General features: G+C 35.3%; 1 protein-coding gene across 1 annotated transcript; it reads right to left on the reverse strand.

The window, feature by feature from the left end:
* Positions 1–4,564: 4,564 nt before the first annotated feature.
* On the reverse strand, positions 4,565–21,929 carry LOC128989978 (protein Peter pan-like). Its single transcript, XM_054412160.1, has 8 exons — positions 21,795–21,929; positions 12,312–12,479; positions 11,214–11,537; positions 10,186–10,370; positions 8,641–8,782; positions 5,990–6,099; positions 5,350–5,585; positions 4,565–4,930 (listed from the first exon to the last, which is right to left on the reverse strand). The coding sequence occupies exons 1-8, from the start codon at positions 21,816–21,818 to the stop codon at positions 4,626–4,628; spliced, it is 1,494 nt and encodes a 497-aa protein (XP_054268135.1). The 5' UTR covers positions 21,819–21,929; the 3' UTR covers positions 4,565–4,625.
* Between the last annotated feature and the right edge of the window lie 1,229 nt (positions 21,930–23,158).

A 23,158-nucleotide genomic window follows, 5' to 3' on the forward strand; every position in this document is an offset into this window, starting at 1 on the left:
GTCAAGGTTTAAAACATGTAATAGCTATTTACATTACAAGTGTAGTAAGAGCGTTTTTACTTCACGCAGGTGAATGTTGTGCAACGAGCGGAAGCGAGTTGCATAATTCACCTAAGTGATGTAAACACGCTCTTGCGTAACGTGTAACGTACAAGATTTTACCTGACCCGACAATATACATGAGTTTACGTACAACATTTTTCATTATCCATTTCACTCATCTTCTATCAGTAACGTTCTTTTACTAACAAAAGCTAGGTTAGGTAGGAAAATACTTTAAAGCATAACAATTAATAACATTCAAGCGCACAGCTGATTTCTAGCGTTGAACGTCGTTGGCTCCATAGAGTTATATTTTTTAAGTTAAGCACTCAATGTCATTTAAATGGGTTTCTTTACATCACCGAGTGAGTTTTTGATACTTTACATCACTCGAGAAGTAAGGAAGTTGTATACATCACGCTTGGGATAGGGAAGTTTAACATGGCGGGTTAGGTAATAGCTATTTACATTACAAGTGTAGTAAGAGCGTTTTTACATCACGCAGGTGAAAGTTGTGCAACGAGCGAAGCGAGTTGCATAATTTACCTAAGTGATGTAGGGAACACGCTCTTGCGTAACGTGTAACGTACAAGATTTTACCTGACCCGACAATATACAGGAGGTTACGAACAATATTTTTCATTACCCATTTCACTCATCTTATAACAGTAAGGTTCATTTACAAACAAAAGCTAGGTTAGGAAAATTCTTCAAAACATAACAATAAAATTCAAGCACACAGCTGATTTCTAGCGTTAAACGTCGTTGGCTCCATAGAGTTATATTTTTTAAGTTATCCACTCAATGTTATTTAAATGGGTTTCATTACATCACCGAGTGAGTTTTTTGATACTTTACATCACTCGAGAAGTAAGGAAGTTGTATACATCACGCTTAGGATAGGGAAGTTTAACATGGCGGGTTAGGTAAATATCTATAGAGGACGTAGCCTGGTGGCACAAGGCCTAGGGCACATGCCAGTGGGGCGGAACCCTAGGGTGCCCGGGGGTGTAGGCACTGGGCAGGTGGGGAGTCAGCTGCACGTGCCTCACCTGGTGCACACACGCACACTCACACACACACAGCACATCCCTTGGGCGCATCTGGAGATGCAGATGTTAGCCGAAAAGGTTTCTTCAATCTTTACACTCCCAATCTCTAGTGTATCAGCTGCTGTAGTCATCTGTTGCTCCATTCCTTTTACTGTTTGGCCCGCTTCCAAAGGACGCAGTTTAAAAGACTCCTATCGATTTTATTCGCTCAAAATCGTGCGAGGTGCAATAAAGAATGTGTGACTTTTTATTTTGAAGTTAACTTTCAAGTTTGATCGTAGAAGAAGAATATTCACTCTGACTCTGATAAGACTTTTTTTACTGTTATACTCTTACTGTGACTCAATACCATACTCCTGTCCTATTTTCTCTATTATATGTACCGTATACACTGTGATATATTGACAATTATGTGCTTCTGAAATGAGTATAATGTAGGCCTACCCCAAAACCTGACGTTAAAATAAAATACCCCCGCCGCAGCAAACCTGCAGACTAAGCGAATTTCAACTTGTCTAATAACATTTTTACTAAAATATTTCCATAAATAAGACATATTTATCCCCTATTTAAATAACATTAGATTTAACGAGTGCTTAGGTCAGCTGCTACGGGGATGGTAAAAAGTATTTTTTGACCATACAGTATAGGATGAAATAAATAAATTTGTAAATTTTTATCAATATTGAACATAAACAAGTAAACTACTAAAGTTATGATTTCTTTACAAAATAAAATGAAACTAAGCAATGCGTATAACAGCTGTTCCTCTATTACTATAGTGTTTACAATTAACAGCTGATTCTATTCATCATATGCCTTTATGTGATCTTTGTTATTTGTTTTTCTCTATTATTTTTTCAAGTAAGTTTGGCAGATGAATGACCTATAAATGACTTTAATAGGGGATTAAAGGTAGAAAACAAGTTTTTTCAAAACATGTTATAGACAAAAGTTATGTATTTTTTAACGTAGAATCCGATTCTGTGATCAAAATTGGTAGTTTACATTTGATAAAGTTGACTTCCGGTCTGAAAAAGCCACTTGCGGTTTGATTTTGGATTTGAAATTATCACCGTTTGGTAGACCGTGCCCAATGTATTTAGTTCCGTATTATTTGCTGTTTGTAAGGAAAGATTTCCCTAGTTTTTAATGGGGTGTACGGGTGGTTTTTGACACCCTGTATAATATAGTCAATGTCTATATATAACTACTAACTACTACTAGGTCTAGGTCAGGAGTACCTACTAACTACTAACTGTAGTTATATACGGATGGTCGCAGTAAGCCTGCAGACAAGATAAATGTATAGTTATTTCAGTCTTTTTTTACAAACAGATGAATAATTTCAGGTAGGTTTACGAAGTGGTCATTTGATTCGGTAATAAAAGTCACTTGGCACAAATGATTGATCTAATAACTTCAACCGATTTACAGGTTTGTAGTTTTAAATAGCGCCTTCACATGTGTTGTATGCAATTCGCAATGCATTACTGCGCTTAGTAACTGTGCTAAAAATTGAAGCCACTGAAAATAGAATAATTATTATGTTACTCATCACAGCATGCTACTATTGACACTAGCAAACTGAAGGGAAGTTTGAATAATATGAATAATATGGATGGATATTATTTAAGGATGTTCTTAATGGAAAGTAGCTAGTAGCTATTACCATATTACATACCCCCTTAAGAAATTATATAAAGTTAATAACATTCCATAAGAAATTTCAAAGTTGGCCGCCATATTGGAAAATGGCGACTGAATTTCAAAAAAACTAAATTCATATTTTTAATTTCCACAAAAAATAAAAGAATGTCCCCCATTTAAAGTTTTCTCTAATTCTTACCGTTTCCCATATCCCAATAGTGGCCTCTTTGAGTTGATCACCCTGTATACTTACATAATAACCTCTAAGGTGTTGTTTTACTTATTTTTCTAATGTTATCAGTCTCTAATCCATCATGTAAAGAGTGGTGCATAAATAGCAGATGTAAAAAAAGTGTAGCAGTCAGATAAACAACAATATTACTACAGAGCATATTTTAAGGGATTTCCACTGGGCGACAGTACCGGGGGGTCTGAGAGGGGCATGGAATACCCCCTATCAAAAAGGGGGGTCCGGTTAAGTTAAGTCTTAAGTTAAAGTGAAAATCACACATTGCTACGTATCTTTTAATGAATTTGTCGATTATATTTGCTTGTAAATAGTCCATATAATCTCACTTAATTACGTATTCTAGAAGGTTGTAACAAGCCAAGGCTCCCTTCACAACATCTTGGGCCAAAATCATAGCCCAATACTCTAAAATATTTACATAATGTTATTTTTTAAATTCCGATACATTTAAAATGTGAATCATAAAAAAAATACGCCGGCACCACCCATAGTCACTGGGCGACAAAACCTAAACACTGGGCGACACTTGTGTCGCCCAGTTAACATGTTATTTTATGCCCTGATATTACAGCTAAATTACACACAATTTGTATGTGGATTTCAGCTATGAAAAAAATTTCTTTCAAATAACCTCCACTGACTGATGTCCACACAAGTGTCCAATTTTTTCGTTTATTGACATTGGTACCTAGTTGCAGAGATTTTATGGATGATGCTGTTCTTCAGATCAAGAATGGTTTGAGGTTTTCTTGCATGGACTTGTTTTAGGTAATGTAGCCCCACATGCAAACTAATCTGGCAAAGGCAACTATGTTTTCTTTCTGATCGTTTTTAGACTTTGGAGAAAAGATTTTTCTACTCCTGTGAATGTGATGTGTCCCTCTGTAAAGTACAGACTTTGGCCTTCCAGGATGTTTATTCTTGAAAACAGATCTCCGAGTTCTCACTAACCGAGTTATAACTGCCACCAGCTCTGAATATGACTATTTGCAACAAAGCCGAAATGTCAGTTCCACCCAGTTTTCCAACCCGGTCGTCCTCAGAACAGGAGACCTCTCTTTAGTGATTGTGACCGTCGTAGCTTTACTTCATACGCTAAATATCTTATAAGGGAAACTTTGTCAGTTCATTCAGTCAAGTAGCTGACTTACTTTTATTCAGTCAAGTCAAAAGCTTACTTTTTAAATTGCTATTTGTGATAGGTATCATGTACATTTTACAATCATATACAATTACATACATTTATTACATTTTAGTTATCTCTCAATTTTTCCTCCATAAATATTGTATTGTGACTTGAGCTCCTTTATGGATCGTAAAAATTAGATGGCCAAACACAATTATAAATGAGTGTGACAGACCAAGAAACCATAAAGATGCAGACAAAAAGAAGGGAATGGTGTAGGGTGAGGCAAAGGAAAAGGACACTTTTGGAAGAGGTGAAACTGTAAGGCAAGACCTAGGAAGTCAAAAATGAGAAAGACGTTCCCGCCTTACTATACCACTGACTTTACTGCTGAATTTAAAATGTCAAAATCACTTCAAGGGTAGATAAGGAAAAAAAAGGAACTTTCTATTTAAAAACAATATATTTACATAGAAAAGTCAGAAAATGTTAACACAAAAAACCATTACCGATGCCTCTGGCCTTTGTGGACTTTACTACCCATGACTCGCTTCCTTCCTTTTGGATTTGTTTTCTTTCCAAAATTATGCTTTGACTGCATGTTCTTACTGCCTTCTTTCCTCCCATGAAGCTTGGCACCCCCACGACCTTGATGTCTTTTTTCATCCTTATGACCTTTTTGATCCTTATGACCTTTTTGATCCTTGTGATCCTTATTTGAAGAATCACTTTTAAATCTTTTATTTTTGTGTAGATCCCGTGGAATAAACTTCCGCTTCATCCCAACTGTTTTCCTTTGAGAGAATAGATCTAGAACAGGTAAAAATCTTTTGAGGATGGCAGTAAAATAATGTTTTTTATTTATTATAGTTTACATTAAAGTAAAAGAAAGTTGCAAAACCTGTGTCCCACTTTTTAGCAAACATTACAAACATTTTTTTTCAAAGAAAGACATTTCGCTCAGGTTTAAATTCGTAATTATAAGTAAAATAATTCGTAGAAGAGTACAGGTAGGCCATGGAACATACATAAGAAGACACATATAAATATGTGTCTTTTATGTATTCTATGGCCTTTGTACTTCTTCTACAGTAAACTAGCTGCTACCTATCTCATTATTTTACAAACCTAAAATAAAATAACAAGGTACGGTATTTTGTGTTTGTATAACGCAGGGTTTGTTTAAACACAGTTTGTAAAGTAAATAACACAAGTTACAACATAATTACCTTTATCAGGATTCTCCCCTACTTCCTTACGGTACCACTCAGAGTCACTTTCCTCATCGTCTTCCCCTATGTTACCCTCTTCCACAGACTTCACCATCAATTTTTCATTTTCAGACAAATATTCCTTTTTCTTCCTCTCAATCCCTTCCAAAGATTTTTTCTTAAGCTCATCTTTCTTCTTATCTTTTTCTTGTTTATTCAATTCTTGTTGCTTCTTGCGCTGTTCTTTCAACCGTCTAGTGAAAATTACAAAGCTAAATTATTTCAAGACAAAAAAGTATCAATAGTCTTATTGATTGGATGGATATTGAAAGATAATTTAAGAGTTTGAATGAAAAAATTGATTAATCACTTACTTACAAATTAATAATACATTTTCTATACTGATTCACCAATTGAAAACCAGAGTTCTTATGATTGTTGAATACTGTAACTTCTAGCGTTCTTGATTGAATGGAGGCCTGGTCAAAATGAAGTAGTAGGAAACCTACTTGAAACAAAGAGCAACTAAATTTTGAGATGAATCAATTCAACCCTACAATAATTGCATTAATAATGCTTATTAGGTTTTTCAACAATAATTTTAACTTTCATAGCATTGCCATTTACTCAACTAAATTAAATTACTATTTGGGCTTACTTTTTCTCTTCTCTCCGTTTGTTGATGATGGCAATTTCTTCAGGAGTTTTCTTTATGATGTCATGATAGATTACCTCTCCTTCACACAAGCCTCCTTCTACTTTGATTAACTGTTGGGAAAACAATACAAAATCAAATCATCTTGCAATAGTGATCCTATTTTTTTTAATAATCCTAGAGGCTAGTTAAAATAAAACTATCAAACTTACTGTGATGAAACACGAGTGTTATATTGTATGAACCTTTTGTAGTGTCATTACATAAGTCTCTCAACTTAGGTGACTGACCTGAGTTAACAAATTGTACCCTTTCCCAGAAAATTATCCTAGATGAGTCACATAACTTTTCCTTAGAATATAATGAAAAAAGAATTTAAGAAACTATTATAAATACCCAAATTGGCAGTGTTACTAACAAAATACAAATTTATTTTAATGGATTTCTTTCACAAACTAATATTCAACTGTGCATTCATATGACACTTTATCCAAACAGAAAAAATGATATAAATATTTTTCATCCCTTTATTATTGACTAGCAGAGCACCCATCCTTCGTACAGGGTTGGCATATAAGTATAAAATGCTTATTGCAGTTATACTCAAAGTTCATAAATTTACGGTATGATATAGTATAACACATCTACTATTGCCATAATGTTCTACCACTGCACCTAAACAATAGAAAAAATAAAATTATCAAATATTCATACAATATCACAAATTATTCATTAAATTAAAAACTCAAACCTAACTGTAAACAATCCTACTTTGACAGTTCTAATTGTATATCACAGCTTTTTGTTGCTATTTAGTTCAAATTAGCTGTAGTCATATATGAAAACACAAAATAATAATAGTGCTGCACCCTGTTGGGAAACCTTATAACTTTTCAATGCTATTACATCCCAAGTTGAAACAGCTGACTAAATTCTTTAATTCCCTTTAACACTCCGAGTGTCATGCGTCGCTGCAGGGACTCACAAACACTGTTTACGGCAAAGGCTCTATGACTGACTGAATCGGATTGAACTGGATCGAGTTAGGTATCGTTCTTTTCCTTAAAATTTAAGCTTTCTCCAGAGGTCTGTCTCAGCGCTGTATGTTCTCTGAGCCGATCGTAATTGTAGCAGACAGCTGACGTGCGTATTTGTAAGCAGCTTGGTTATCCTCGGACTGATGACTGATGTGTTTTATTACGTTTATCATTGTTTTAGTGTTAAAAATCAAAAGTAGTGATATACGTGGTGCATTATAAGAAGATTTAAGTGATTTTGAAGGGCTGGTTGATGATCCTGAAGAAGTAGGTAGTGATATTGATGTAAATTATCAGCCAGATTCCTAGCTATGGTTAGGCTATGCATTCTTAGCTAAACGCAATGTACTGAAATCTGTTTTTCACTCATAACTTATTTATTTGATAACTTACCTCATTATATGATTATATATTTGTAATCCTCATAAAATTTAGAACAAAGTGGCTATTTTCAAATATTTATAGGCCTATAATTTATACAATTTCATTGAGCGTGAACTTATTTTTTTTTTTAATTTTCCAAAATATTTTTTATTTTACCTAAAAATTTTTTTTTACAAATGTTCCCTATGTTTTATATATAATATTGAAGCCCATGATTTTCCAAACAAAATGGTATATAGAACAGTATAATTAACATTGTTTTTAAGCTTCTCAGATCCGTTTTAATAAAACCTTGCAAATGAGCTAAAAATAGGCAGACATTAAGGCCAAAACAAGGGACACTCGGAGGGTGAAATATGAATACTCATAAGGTTAACATGGGGAACTACAGAGCCACTGGGGCGGAGCCCGAAAGGATTTTTGAGATAAGAATATATGCCTTAATGTTAATCGGGAATGTGAGCTATCATCATGCCACATTTCAGCCCAATGCGTCCAGTAGTTTATGCGTGATTGAGCAACACACACACAAACTCACAAACTTTCAGATTTATAATATTAGTAAGATTGTATCTGCTCCAACTTTTGAATTGTTTTTTAACTATTGTCATAGACTAACCAACACAAGTAGACTTCTCATCCCATTATAAATTTTGAAGCTCGTTTTTCATGTCTAGTTCATGTATGGTGACACTGGGCGCTAGTGTCGACAAAATTTTGTTTCTATTATTTAAGAGTTGATTTCTTAATTTGTGCTTTACTGTTTGGTTATATATCTAGGGGATGAGTTATTGCTTATGATTAGATCGTATTTGGTTAAACGAAGTTTTAAATGACTGAAATAACAAGAAACAAATTGTAAACAAAACATAACCTCTGCAGTACACCGTTCAAAACCAACAATAAAATAGTTTTCAGCTGTTTCAGAAATCTACTAAGGGAGATGTTTTATCTATGCTATTGGGTTTACACCAGTGGAATTTTTTAGATTAATTAAATGCAAAGGGAATAGTGGTATAAAGCATCAATTTTTCAAGTATCACTATCAGTATCGAGAATAGAAATTTTTTGGAACTGAAAATGAAATGAAAAATGATTTATTTAGTCAGGCAAAGTTAGGGCCACATGGCCCTCTCTTACACTTAACCTGCAAACTGAACTGACTGTTGACTTGTTTCTTTACTATATTGTGTGTTATTTTACTACTAAAGGATGAGATGTTCCTGTAGTTACCTGCAGTGTCATGCGTGGGCCGATCTCACTGAGCCTGATGGCCGACTGGCCGTCCTGTACGTTACCTCTGGCCGAGATCTTCTGAGGCAGAGTCACATGACTGTCTCCGTCATCTTCCGCCTCACTCTCCGACACATCTCCTCTGTCACAAACATCAAACGATTTCAGTTAATAGTTAAGAGAACAAAAACCAGATTGTAGGCCTGCAATTTGCTCATAGGTATTGTCTCCTTAAAAATTGTTGCCTCTTTTGTTTATTGGTATTCATAGACGCAAATAGTTTTCAGTTTAATAATGCCAAAATCTGCATATTTCATTGATATTATTATAAGTTTAGTGATTAGTCTGCAAAAGCAAGAGACCATGATTTAAGTATATACTTACACTCGAATCTTACCAAAGTTTATAGAACCAACTTACGATATACAGTAGAAGATCCCTCTTTTTCTTTAACATTAGGCTACAATTTTTATACTATAAAGATATGCAGTATTTGTTTTATTTTTTAAACTCATAAAATAATAATAACCAGATAATAATTTGTCGGTGTAGTCGATCTGGTACTAGCCTACAAGGGTTGTTCAGAAAGTAAGAAACGTTAACCTGATGTCAAATGGTGTCCACTGATTGCACACTTTCTTGTGCATACGCTTTTGCCTACACAATAACAGTCCAGCCACTCCAGCAGAACTGTCATTGTTTTGCCAGTTATGGTAAAATTAAAGTTCAAAAAGGGTGTTACAATTGAAAATCTCAAAGGAGAACAAGAGCCACAGGCGTTAGTTGTGAGGCTGTAGGTAATTTTTGGTAACAGCTTTGTTGGCCATACGTACCGGTACTTGAAACCTATGGAAATTTATCGTCAATGGTGTGAAGTGTACGGAGATAATGTAATAAATAAAATCTTTGTCTACAAATGGTGTGTCAGTTTCAAAATAGCCAAACAGCAGTTGTCATTCAAAATTCTGTTTTTTCACAACAATCCCTGACCTCAAACATCAAATCGCAAACATGGTTTACTTCAATCATCCAAATGGGAGATTTTGTCTCAACTATCCACCCTTCAATCTCCCATTTCAATCAATGAAAGAAATATTGTGTGCAATTTGCCAAGAGTGGTCAGGCATTTTCATGAGGAAACCAAATTTTGGCAGTCCACTTAAGTTCGGCCATTTTTAAACTGAATGTACTGTACTATTTAGGGGTGGATCATTAATTATTACCTACATTGTTTCCAAACACTTTTTCTATAGGTTTTAAGTATTTGGACAGCAAAAACAATATTAGACATTGTTTTTTTCTATTTTTCTAAACAGTAAGGAATTCCAGCAAACTTTTCAACTTGAATCTTGTACTTGAAAGTTTGCGATCTGTAAGCACACGACTATTTCATAATTGTTATCAACTTTTTGTATAGCCCATGTACAAGACTTTCTATTTTTATCCACCATATTTTTATTTACATACTATACTATATCTAATTTTATTGAAATTCCATAGGCAATTATCTAGTTTTATCTATGGGTAATTTTACATTTTACTAACCTTAAAATAAACTCTGACACATCGTTGTATTTGCCTAGGTTGGGCACCTTGCTTTGGACAACTTTCTTGACCCCCTTAGTTAGACCTACGGGTGTCACTCTGATCACATAGTGACGGAACTCTATAGTTTTGTCCTCATGGTTGTAATTAAAGAGAACACACCGGCGGATTGTGTCCAGATTCACCTGTAAGTTAATTTAACTGTTAAAAGAAAAGCAACATTCTACATTGTACCTATGCTGTGTTAATAATTTCTTCAAATTAATGTTAAGAAGATAAAATAGCTTTCGGACTGAACTCATTTATACATTTCACTCATCCTAGGACATATAGGTATTAGTTTAATTGGTTCTTTAAGAATGTCCCCTTCACTCAGTGACGTAGCCAGCAACAGCAAACAGGTCTTAAATAACATTTTTTTTTTTAATTATATGTAAAATTATATTATCACACTGTTTTGACGTTGGGGTTGATTAGTTTCAATGCTAAGAGAGCTAAAAAATACCGTTTTAGGGCCTATATTTTTAAAATTTTTCCCGGGCCCCCCCTTTTACGTTGATCCCCCGGTCAGTCGACCCCCCCTATTTTGTAATCCTGGCTACGTCACTGCTTCACTTATATAGAGTTCATTGAATGTTGTTTTACGAAATCAAACTGTATTTCAGGAACCGTTACAAATTGCATTGGAAAGGATTGCATTGCGTTTTTTTTTTTCAGACCAACAGGGGAAAAAGGTTTTTTTTACATTGGAATGAAATCGTCCATTAAGTTATGTTCTATATTTTACTGAAAATGTTTGACCAGCCTATTTGTTTATGTCACATTTAATCAACTTATCTGCTCATTACAATGATTACAGGTCTGTACAATTGTCTAAAGACAGTGAAGTACTTTTACTGTACAAGTCACATGAGCTAGCAAGTTAGTGTTGGTTTATTGGAAGGGGAAGCCAGCAATGTCTAGATTGTCAACCCAATACGCTACCCACTCAAACTATAAAAGGTTTAACAAATAACTCATCTACTCACCTTAGTTAGATTTATTGTAGGAAACATGTTCTGAAACATTGTAGCCATCAGTTTCATGTGAGCTCCTTCGCCAGAGAAGTTATTCAGAACAACCAATGGGAAATTTCTGAAGGCCTTGTCACATGCATACTGTTTTCTTATTTGGGCCAATACATCTCGAGCCAACGAGTACTTCAACATGCGGAATGTCAGCGTAGGACCTCGTGGGAATCGGCCAAACCGAACATAACTTCCTAACTCTGTGCTTGTGAACATTACAAGATGAGAGACATGAAGTAGGCCAGCCACTGCAGCAAAGTCTTTCAGTACATTTTTCTTTCTAACCTGTAAATTTTCCCAAAATAACATGTTTATACAAAACCAATGCTACAATTTTAAAAATTAAATTTTTAGGCAGGTGGAGAGCTTTGATTATAAAATTTTTTACTTATCAGCTTATCACACTTTGGTTAACCTCCTTATTTAAAAAAAAAATGGATGTGTAAAATTGTAAATTGACGCTACTACTATTCTTAATGAATGTGTAAATAAAGATTAATTGTCTATTGTCTATTGTCTATTGTATTCAGCTTAGTTACCGGTATTTACTAATTAGCTAACAATAGAAAACTCAAAGGATTAAAAAACAATTCAGAAAATTGCAATGTTCTAAATCAAAGTGCAGTTAGTATAAAATACTAGATACTACAGTATGAAAATATGTTCTATCTTTAGGATACGGGGCCTATCTTAAAGATAGAACATATTTTCGAACTTTAGAATTTAAATGTAGGCCTAGGCCTAGCCTATTTGCCAAATTCTAGGGCAACACTTTAACACGTTACCTATGTAGTGTGTTAAGTTAAATAAAACATTTGTTGTTATTTTAGGAATGGTTCAAATAGCTTTTTTTTTAATACGGTAAGCTATAGAACTAGTACAGTAGGCTATCTTTTTAATTTTAATTCTTTTAAGCAGCCTTAATTCAGACGGTAAATGATGGTCAACAATAATCAGGGTAATAAGAATTTGGATTGTTGGAGTTCTACTGTATACCTAGACACAAGAATAAAGGTTTGAGTATTGGCATTAAGGGTGGATTATTCATTACACACTTGCCTTAAGAGAAGATGCAGTAAACGGCTCCATCACTTTCCTGAAGTCTTTAGTGAAGTCAACAATTGTCTTTCCAACAGAACCTCTGTGTATTACAAATGAATGAGGAGCTCTGGTAACTTCTTCTGGCTCAGCCTCACCTCTGTTGGGATTATTCTTCACCGTCTTTCCCTATAAACAAAATATATTTCTTATCTACTTTACACCATTTACTAAATAAAAAGTAGCAAGTAAAGTAACGTCAGGTTTAAAAATTATGTTATTTAATGATTCTAAATTATATTTGGTCTTTGTTAGCCAATGGATTTTTAAGCCTGGGTAGAAGATGTAGGCAGGCCTACCCGTTAATTTTCATCTTGTTTTTGTCAATAAAGGTAAATAAGAATAAAAAATTTATCATTTTATAGAATGAAAGTGTTGAAATTGGGCTACCGGTACAACTTATTGCAAGTTTAAAATCTGGAACTGAAAACCACACCTAGGACTCAATAGTTGTTGATAATCAACGATTCAATGATTAAAGAGTATGGGGGTACCCCCGCAAAATTTTGAAAGCTAGAACTCCAAACTCGTGTTTTCAGACATTCCAAAGGTGTAGGAACGTTCAAAATTACTACAAAAATCAGCCCAATTGAGGCTGTCTCTTCTGAGGTTCATGAACTTACTAAAGGCAGTTGAACAGAATTAACAGGTTCATTTGCAGGTACAGGAGGAGAACAGTCATCTAATTTCCTGGTTTAGAACATGTTTGATATCTATTAAATCCTGGCATTTTCTTTTGACCGACATGTTCAGCAAGATTCAAACAAATACACATAGGCTACGTAATTGATTCACTTTTCACTTTTGAAACATCTTAACAGTGCCTCTCTGGTCATCGCCCCGACACCCCTCCCCCACCCATCAACAGCATTGTCTCGGACCCCCAACTGTGTGTGTGTCCAATGGCATAGGCATGCGCGCAACACTTGTCTCACTTGTGGCTTGCAGATACTGTATATTGCTGCTTCCTTTTGCTAATTTAAATTTAAAATTGTTAAGTTTTAGTTAAGTTAATGCTTTTCTTAACCTTTACACGCTTAACGGTATATGTTAAAACAACAGTACCTATTTAAAAACATTTAAATTTTATTTATTTTTCATTTGTATTTTTTCTAAATCCTGTAATAAAACTTAGGCAATAATTTAATCAATATGTATCATTTGTCTTTGGGGTTGTAAGGTGACAACCCTGATCACCACCCTTGAACGCCACTGTTGAGTCTCAAGTAAGATCGATTTACCAAAATGTCATTTTGTCGATTGAGTTCAAAGCCTACTTACAAATTATTATTGCTTGAGCTACATAGGCTACTTTCTAACAAGAAGGTCACCATTAGAAAGTTTTAAGTCAAATTAAATTAAGACCACGGATTGGACAGTTTCCTTACAGTAAAAGTTAATAGTAGTGTAGTAAAAAACATGTGTCTTCAATTCTTTATTATTGTTTTGTTGTGTTTGTAAACAAATCCATTATAATTCAATGTAGTATTGTTCAAGTTATTAAAATTGTAATGAGAGTAAGAATGAATGAAAAAGAACTTTTATCACCTTTAGAAAGGTTTTTAATAAATTAGGCTGCACGTCAGCAGCAACCTGAGGAGACTATTGACCAATATCTCCAGGCTTTAAAATTACTAAGTAAAGACTATCAGTTTAAAGCTGTGACAGCTGAAAAGAATAGGGATGATTATATCCGTGACACATTTATTGCAGGAATAAAATCTTCTGCAATTCGCCAGCGATTACTAGAAAATGTTTCGTTGACACTAGATCAGGCATATAGTCAAGCCAGATCCCTAGAACTTGCACATGAGCAATCATTAGCTTTTCAATCTTTCCAATCTATAGTAAATGCAACTTCGTCCCAAGATACTCAAGCGAGCAATCAGAATGTTGATGCAACTCCAAGCAGTTTAGAAAAGTGTTCTCTAGCTGCTGTGACAGAAAAATGTTTCTTTTGCGGTAATCTAAGACATCCTAGGGTCAAATGTCCAGCTAAAAATACAATTTGTCATAACTGTGGTAAACAGGGGCATTTTGCTAAGGTCTGCAGGGCAGGAAAATTACAAACCAAGCAATTGGATAAATCTAAAGAAGTGATGAACTCTATTGACCTAGCAGCTTCGCCCGGTGGGTTAACAAAGAGTACAGTACAGTACAAGTAGTCTTTGGTGGCAACAAGTCACAACTAACCGTATGTAGCGTGGCAGCCTCAACTGTAGAACCGGTATCTTTGTTTTCTAATTTAAAACCGGAATGTAAGCCAATCGCAATCAAGTATCATCGTCATAGCACCGATGATTTAAAGTTTATTGAAAACGAAGTAAGTAAATTGCTAAAAGACGATGTTATAGAGCCTAGTATGTCTCCATGGAGGGCTCAAGCATTAGTAGTTACTACTGAAAATCATAGAAAAAGAATGGTCATTGACTACTCCAGAACAATAAATCGTTTTACATTACTGGACGCTTACCCACTACCTAGAATCGATGATATTGTTAACAAAGTTGCAAATTATGAGTTTTTCAGTACTATCGACTTGAAAAGTGCGTACCACCAAGTTAAGATAAGAAATGAAGAAAAGCACTACACAGCTTTTGAGGCCTGTGGTCAACTCTACCAGTTTAAGCGTATCCCGTTTGGGGTCACTAATGGGGTGGCAGCATTCCAACGTGTAATTGACCAAGTCATCCGAACAGAACAGTTACAAGACACTTACGCCTATCTTGATGATGTCACAATCTGTGGAAAAACACAAGAACAACACGATATAAACTTAAAAAAGTTTATCGAAGCTGCATCCAAATACAACCTAACTAGGCCTATTAATAATGAGAAGTCTTCATTTTCACTGCGATCGATCAACTTGTTGGGCTATCATATATCAAACAAAACTATCAAGCCTGACCCCAGTCGACTAGATCCTTTGAAAAATTTACCCCCGCCCAGAGACATCGCATCACTGAGGAGGACCCTTGGTATGTTTTCACATTATGCATCACTTATACCAGATTATGCTGCCAAAGTGATTCCACTTGCGCGTACTACATTCCCTTTGTCCAAAGCAGGGCTCCAGTCTTTTGAAACTATAAAAAGTGAAATCATTGGATCTGTAGTAAGCTGCATTGACCCTGAAGCACAGTTCATCGTAGAAACTGATGCATCTGAGAGTACCATTGCTGCTACTTTGACTCAATCGAACCGTCCAGTTGCATTCTTCTCAAGGATACTTTCTCCAGCAAAACAAAGACATTCAATTGTCGAAAAAGAAGCACAAGCTATTGTGGAAGCATTACGGAAATGGCGTCACTATTTGGTTGGTAAACATTTCAAGCTGATTACTGACCAGAGGTCGGTTTCTTTTATGTTCGATAACAACCGTCATGGCAAAGTGAAAAATGAAAAGATAATGAGGTGGAAACTGGAATTGTCGTGCTTTCATTATGATATTGTATATAGACCCGGTAAAGATAATATGGCTGCAGATGCCCTGACTAGAGTATGTTCTTCAATCCAAAATCAAGAAAAACTGTTGATTGATTTACATGCGAATCTATGTCACCCAGGTGTGACACGTTTGTACCACTGGGTTCGGAGTAAGAACTTGCCCTACTCGATTGATGAAATCAGAAGAATAACAAACTCCTGCAATGTGTGTGCTGCTGTGAAGCCTAGATTCTTCAAACACAAAGGGATTTTGATTAAAGCCACTTCTGCATTTGAACGGCTGAATATCGATTTCAAAGGCCCGCCCTTCATCAAGTCGAAACCGTTACTTATTAGTAATAGTAGACGAGTTTTCACGGTTCCCTTTCGCTTTCCCGTGTTCAGACATGTCATCGTCAACAGTTTAAGTCAAAACTAAGAACATTATTTTCTACTTTTGGGGTTCCTAGTTACATACATTCGGACAGAGGAACATCATTTCTGAGCCAAGACTTAAAAAGCTACTTGAACTCACTTGGAATCTCAACTAGTAGAACCACTGCCTACAATCCAGCAGGTAATGGGCAAGTAGAAAGGTATAACGGCATTCTATGGAAAACAATTGAACTGGCATTGAAATCACTTAACTTAGAAATAAACCAATGGGAGACAGTTCTAGAGGATGCCCTCAGCTCAGTGAGATCATTACTTTGCACAGCCACAAATCAAACTCCTCACGAGCGTATGTTCTTACATCCACGTAGATCTGGGAACAATGGTGTTTCAGCTCCTTCATGGCTTCTCAATTCCGGCCCTGTCTACTTGAAGAAATTCAATCGTACATCCAAGTATGAGCCACTTGTTGAAGAGGTCCAACTTCTTCACGGGAATGCCGAGTATGCTCATGTTAAGTTGCCTGATGGAAGAGAAACTACCGTGTCTACACGTCATCTTGCTCCGTTTGGTGAGTACCAAACCGACATAGAGCAAACCGATTTTGAGAGTGAAGAAAATACTCTATTACCCACTTCTCAACCTGAACCTGAATACTTTCCTAGTCCTTCATCAGCACAGAATCAAGAAGATGAAATGAATACTACTGCCGAGAATTTACAACCTAGACAAGAAGCTTCTAGAGGAGAGAACCATAACACATATCCGAGAAGAAGTTTCAGAAGCAGAAGACCTCCTAATTATTTAAATGACTACGTTCATTAACATTAGGGAGGAAGAATGTAGTAAAAAACATGTGTCTTCAATTCTTTATTATTGTTTTGTTGTGTTTGTAAACAAATCCATTATAATTCAATGTAGTATTGTTCAAGTTATTAAATCCTTTCTAAAGGTGATAAAAGTTCTTTTTCATTCATTCTTACTCTCATTACAAGTAGTTTACGCAACGATTGCGTTAAGTTAGTCTTTACGACACGAGTAGAAAATTTAAGGCACGAGCCTCGGCGAGTGCCTTAAAAACTTCTACGAGTGTCGTAAAGACTATTAACGCGAGTTGCGTACACTACTTTACCTACGACAGTTTTTTAATTACTAACAATCTGGTTTTTAATTACTAAAAATCACTACTCATTACTTCTTAGAGAGGTTATGTTTTCGTTTATTGTCAGTGCCAATGAAAGGAAAGTGATGCAACGACTTATTGTATAATCAGCAGATTTCCTGTAATTACGTGTTTGTAAAACTTCGTTAAAAAAATACGTTACCTTTTCCGGGAATGTGTTCTGCTAGCAGCATTCTTACCATAAATACTGCATCAGGTACAATTAGGAAAATTTTGCATTTTTTTTTTACAACCGAATGATTATAGTGAAACAGTTAATTTACAGTTAGATCTCAGCATCGAATATTATAGAATATTATAAACAGTTTGTTCTCTCATTTCTATCTCGTCAACTTCACTTTCACTAACTGACATTATTAAATCAGTTTAATCTACCTTCCTTTAACTTCCACAAACTTGGGTTAAGAATACGCGAGTATCAACAGGAACAAGTCATATCAACAATTAAATTGGTCAACTGATCAGCTGATCAGCTGATTAGTTGACGTTCGAAGCATTACAATTTTAATTCTTTTCTCTCAACACTTGAACCTCATTGGTCCGTTACCTGTGTTGATATGAGAAAAACTATGCTGATATGAAATGAAACTATGCTGATATGAAAGTAAACAGCTGTTAAGTGAAACTTTTCAATTTTAAGAACTGAACTGAAATGGCTACTTTAAAAAACGGACGTAGGTAATAGTATATTTCATTACTAGGACCGAAAGTGGCATTTTCCGTCGCGCGCCCAAGTTTTTGTGTGAGGCGAAGCCGAACACAGGGAACCCCAATTTCACGTGCGAGGCGAAGCCGAGTATGTGAGAGCTATTTTCACGTACGAGGCGAAGCCGAGGACGGGAATAATGGAGCAAGTGCCGGATAATAACTTTCGGTACGAGTTATGAACGATACTTTTCATCACGACGCAAAAATACACAAACACAGAATAGCAGACCTCAGTATATTAAAACAATTTGATTTCTCAATTAATTTGATTGAACATCAAAATAAAATAAAATCTTCTAAAAAGAAACCTACGTATATTTCTCAATAAATTTGGTTTAAACATCAAAATAAAAGAATAACACAACTTTTAAAAATACATACAGCTGATTAAAATCATTAAATTAAACCGTAACAAAACACTGGCGCGCGTAGTGAATAAATGGAGAACTAATTGAGAGCGAGGGAAAGTAAATTTAGAGCGAGGGAAAATCAGCTGATCGATTTTCCCTCGCCCTAAATTAGAGCTTGAGAAACGACTACTTTCATTGATATCAGCTGTTATCGAAAATAGTTACTTTCGTTAAGGAGTGATGAAAAAAATATTATCCTATTGATATAAAAACACACACAAAAAAGGCCTACTAGGCAGGCTAATTAACTTAAATACAAGCAATTAATTTGTGTGTAGGCATATTTAGGCCTAAACCAAATTATCAAGAAAATCAAGAGGGATTAACTTCAAGGTAGACAGCCAAGTTATGAATAGAATAAAAATTATAACTGTCTTCTGTAGGATTGGTAATTAACTAATTTTGTATGCATCCTTCCACACAAAATTTTAATTTTGATACGGTGCCTTATTTGATAGGTAGTTTTTTACCCCTGAATCCAAATAGGCCTATCCTATACCATTATTTTTCACTGCAAATGAATTTCAGTAACTTATTCATTATCTAAAAAACTTATATATATATATAAGGCAAAGCCCCCACTGACTGATTGACTCACTCACTCATCACTCATTCTCCCACTTCCCATTTACCTAGGAGGCTGAAATTTGGTACACTGATTTTATTAGGCATTAAATAGGAAAACTAAGTTGTTTTTATTCTGATATCGGACTCTCGGGCTCCGCCACAGTGGCTCTGGAGTTTCCCATGTTAACCTTATGAGTACTCATATTTAAATGGAATTATTGAATCTTAACAGCTGTTTCAATTAAACAAGTTGGTTCTGTTGTATGATGTGCAATAAAGTTACAAGGATTACCAACAGGGTGCAGCACTATTTTTTTTTTTTTATTTATGACAACAGCTAATTTGCAACCAAAAGGTGAGTGAGCGTAGCGAACGAACTTCAACCAGGACGTGATTGAGCCATGCGAACGAGCTCACTTATGAAGTAAAACGGGGCAAAGCCTGCGGGTACAGCTAGTCTAAATATATAAAAGGCAAAGCCCTCACTGACTCACTGACTGACTCACTCACTCACTCATCACTAATTCTCCCACTTCCCATTTACCTAGGAGGCTGAAATTCGGTACACCGATTCTTTGGGCATTAAATAGAAAAACTAAGTAGTTTTTATTCTGATCGGCTTTCGGGCTCCGCCCCAGTGGCTCTGGAGTTTCCCATGCTAACCTTATGAGTAATCAAATTTAAATGGAATTAATGAATCTTAACAGCTGTTTCAATTAAACAAGTTGGTTCTGTTGTATGATGTGCAATAGCTTTAAAGTTACAAGGATTACCAAAAGGGTGCAGCACTATTATTTTTTTTTTTAATTTATGACAACAGCTAATTTGCAACCAAAAGGTGAGTGAGCGTAGTGAACAAACTTCAACCCGGAGGCGAGTTAGCGTAGCGAACGAGCTAACCTGAAGGCAAGTGAGCGCAGCTAACGAGCTCCAACCTAAAGGTGAGTGAGCGTAGCGAACGAACTTCAACCAGGACGTGATTGAGCCATGCGAATACTTATGAAGTTAAACGAGGTAAAGCCCGCGGGTACAGCTAGTAACGTAATAAAGATATAGCTGTAAAAGTGTAGCCTAATTACGTTTGAATAAAACAGGTAAGACGGATGACATTTACAAGTAGAATTAACTGTGGTAGAAGTAGGCTTTTACAGCTAATAACCTATTTGAATCAAACTCTAGAACATTATTAAAGTAAAGTCATGTCAGGGTAGTAGCGGACATAAATTAGTTTGGAGGCATGTAAGTTACATAGAATAAATGCCTTCTGCAAGAGAAGTTTTGTATATTCATTGTTATTGAAACCAGTCTCATAAGTTATGTAGGACTATCAAGAAGTAGGCCTATCTAATTATAATATTGATTATATTAATGTATGTCCTATTGTAAATTAGCATTGCCGTGGAAGGAATAAAATTTAAAATAGGCCTATAAAAAATATAAATACTAGGCCTACTGGAGTTTAACGACTTTATTCGCAAATGACATCCGTACTAACTTAAGGACCCGACAGTACACTCTATCTTCTCCGGACACATTTTAACCAGATATCGGTTTAACACATAGGTTGGAAATGAGACCTCTTAAACCGCACAATTTATTTCAGGACATCAGTTTAAAACCGGACTAGATCAGCAGGAAGTGGGCGGTAGGCCTACTGAACCACTGTTCTTGTGGGAAAGATTAGAGACCAGTGATCACGTGTCTTTAGATGTATAGGTATTTAGAAATACAATACAGTAGAGTCCCGCAAACTCAGTTCGGCACTCGATAACCCAGTAGTCTGGATAACTTGGCCATCACCGGGCTCAGAAAATTAGTGATTTTTTAGTAAGTTACCAGTTAAACATGGGCTCAAGTCAAATCATTCGCAACTCGTACCAAGGATTTATTGTACTGTATAGCCTATCTGATCGATGACTTAATACTGACTTGTAATATAAATATAAATAAATAAGGCAGCTAAAAGGATTAAAAATTGTATTGTTCTTACTTTTAACCCTAGTTCCCAATAACCAGACATTCCAAAAACTTGGCACCCTTCCGGTCCACATTATGCCGAGTTTTTCAGGACTCTACTGTACTCTCTTAAATTTAAGTCAAATACTGTATACAGTATGCATTTGAACGGTCCGTTTTAAAGGCTTTTTGGGGATGTCCGTTTAACTGGAAACACCGTTATCCGGGCTGGCCTCGGTCCTGAGGAGTCCGGATAAGAGGGAGTCTATTGTAAATGCTATTTACTGAAGCGATGAATGAAACAACACACGCAAACATATTTTTTATTGCATAAAAGAAACACCTTAAATAGGCCTTAAATACTGTGAGTGTCAGCCTTGCAGATCTAAACCTAGAAAGTTAGGCTTATGTGCAGCTAACTTACTTACTTTACAGTGTGTGTGTGTTTACTTTACTTAATGTAGTGATTCAATATTGTTTTAAAGTAGTAATATAAATCAAAACAGTTAAAAGGGCGCTGCACTTTACTTAAAGTCCTACACTCATTTGAATGAAAATATCGATCGACATATCGATTGTTTAATTTGATAAATCGTTTGGTTAGTTAGTTAAGGTCAACCTAACCTAACTAACCAACGATATATCGAATGAAACAATCGTATAATCGATATTTTAATTCCAATGAGTGTAGGACCTAAAGTAAAGTGCAGCCGTTAAAAGTCCTCGTATGCCTAAACTAAGATTAATGTAACAAGTTATCCCTTGGCATGCGAGTCATATCCATATTAAAACTAAAAATACCTTTTTGGATTTCCTTTTCCCCATGTTGCTTATATAAAACACAAATCAAGAATAAAATTATCCTAACCAATTAACTTCGCCCAACAAAAACAAACTCCCAATAACATAGACATAACCTCAATCACACAATACGAATGTGAATGCGGACGCGAAGGCGAAGTGAATTGAATTTAATAATTTAATAAAAAGCCGAAGAAGAAGAATACGAGTACGACAGCCATTGGATGCTGAATTTTTATTTCAGGATTAGTGTTGCCTACAGTATTATTTTGAGGCTTCTGATTTATTTATTTATTTCATTCCAACGGCAAATACCAATACTTATAGGAGGCATGATGCAACATGGCTACATACAAAGAATATACAAAAAGTTCAGATTGGCTGAGGGAACATCATTACAGCGACGATTCGGTTGATGGCAACGGCCTCGGTGGTGTAATTGTTAGGGTGCTGGGCTAATGATCCGAAGGACCCGGGTTCGAATCCCATTCGTATCACTAATTTTTTTATTGGAATTTTTTCATTATCAACAAGTTTGGTTGGTTTGGTTAGGTTATGACGGTTTAATTTTATAATTAAAACATTATAAAAATTGAATTTGACCCATTTATAGTTTTATTTTATGAACAGAAATATTTTTTCGTCTTTTTCTTCATTTGATTTTTCATTATTAGCAAGTCTGGTTAGTTTGGTTAGGTTATGATAGTTTAATTTTATAATAAAAAAATTATAAAATAGGATTTGAGGCATTTATATTTTTATTTTACGAACAGAACTATTTTTTTTGATTAATAAACCTTCATTACATTTTTTCATTGTCAGCACGTTTGGTTGGTTTGGTTAGGTTATGACGGTTTAATTTCATAATAAAAAATATATAAAATTGAATTTGAGGCATTTATAATTTTATTCTATGAACAAAAATAATTTTTCAATTACTAAACCTTCGTTATAGTCAATCAGAAGCCTCTAAATGACACGTTGGCAAAATTAATCCTGAAAAACAAATTGTGCCCATTGGATATAGATTATAAATAGCTCAGTGACGACAGCCGTGAATAGAAGAAGATACTAGGTTCCATTTTCTGTCTTGTTTTAGAGCAGGCTTAGATGTAGTCATGTAGCTTACAGATTTTTGCGGTGGGGCACACGGAAGATTTCTCAGGTGCCGTTTGACGTCACTAACTGCTGACGTCAATAACTGCTGCGTCTGAAGAAACAGACAATTTTATAATTTTCTATTATTAAATTAAACTGTCATAACCTAACCAAACTAACCAAACGTGCTGATAATGGAAAATCTAATAAAGGTTTACTAATCTAAAAAATAGTTTTGTTCATAAAATAAAATTATAATTGTCTAA

The sequence above is a fragment of the Macrosteles quadrilineatus genome, unplaced genomic scaffold (assembly GCF_028750875.1).
Source record: "Macrosteles quadrilineatus isolate MER2022 unplaced genomic scaffold, UCM_ALF_1.0 Scaffold_3__2_contigs__length_128488019, whole genome shotgun sequence".
NCBI classification, from domain to species: domain Eukaryota; kingdom Metazoa; phylum Arthropoda; class Insecta; order Hemiptera; family Cicadellidae; genus Macrosteles; species Macrosteles quadrilineatus.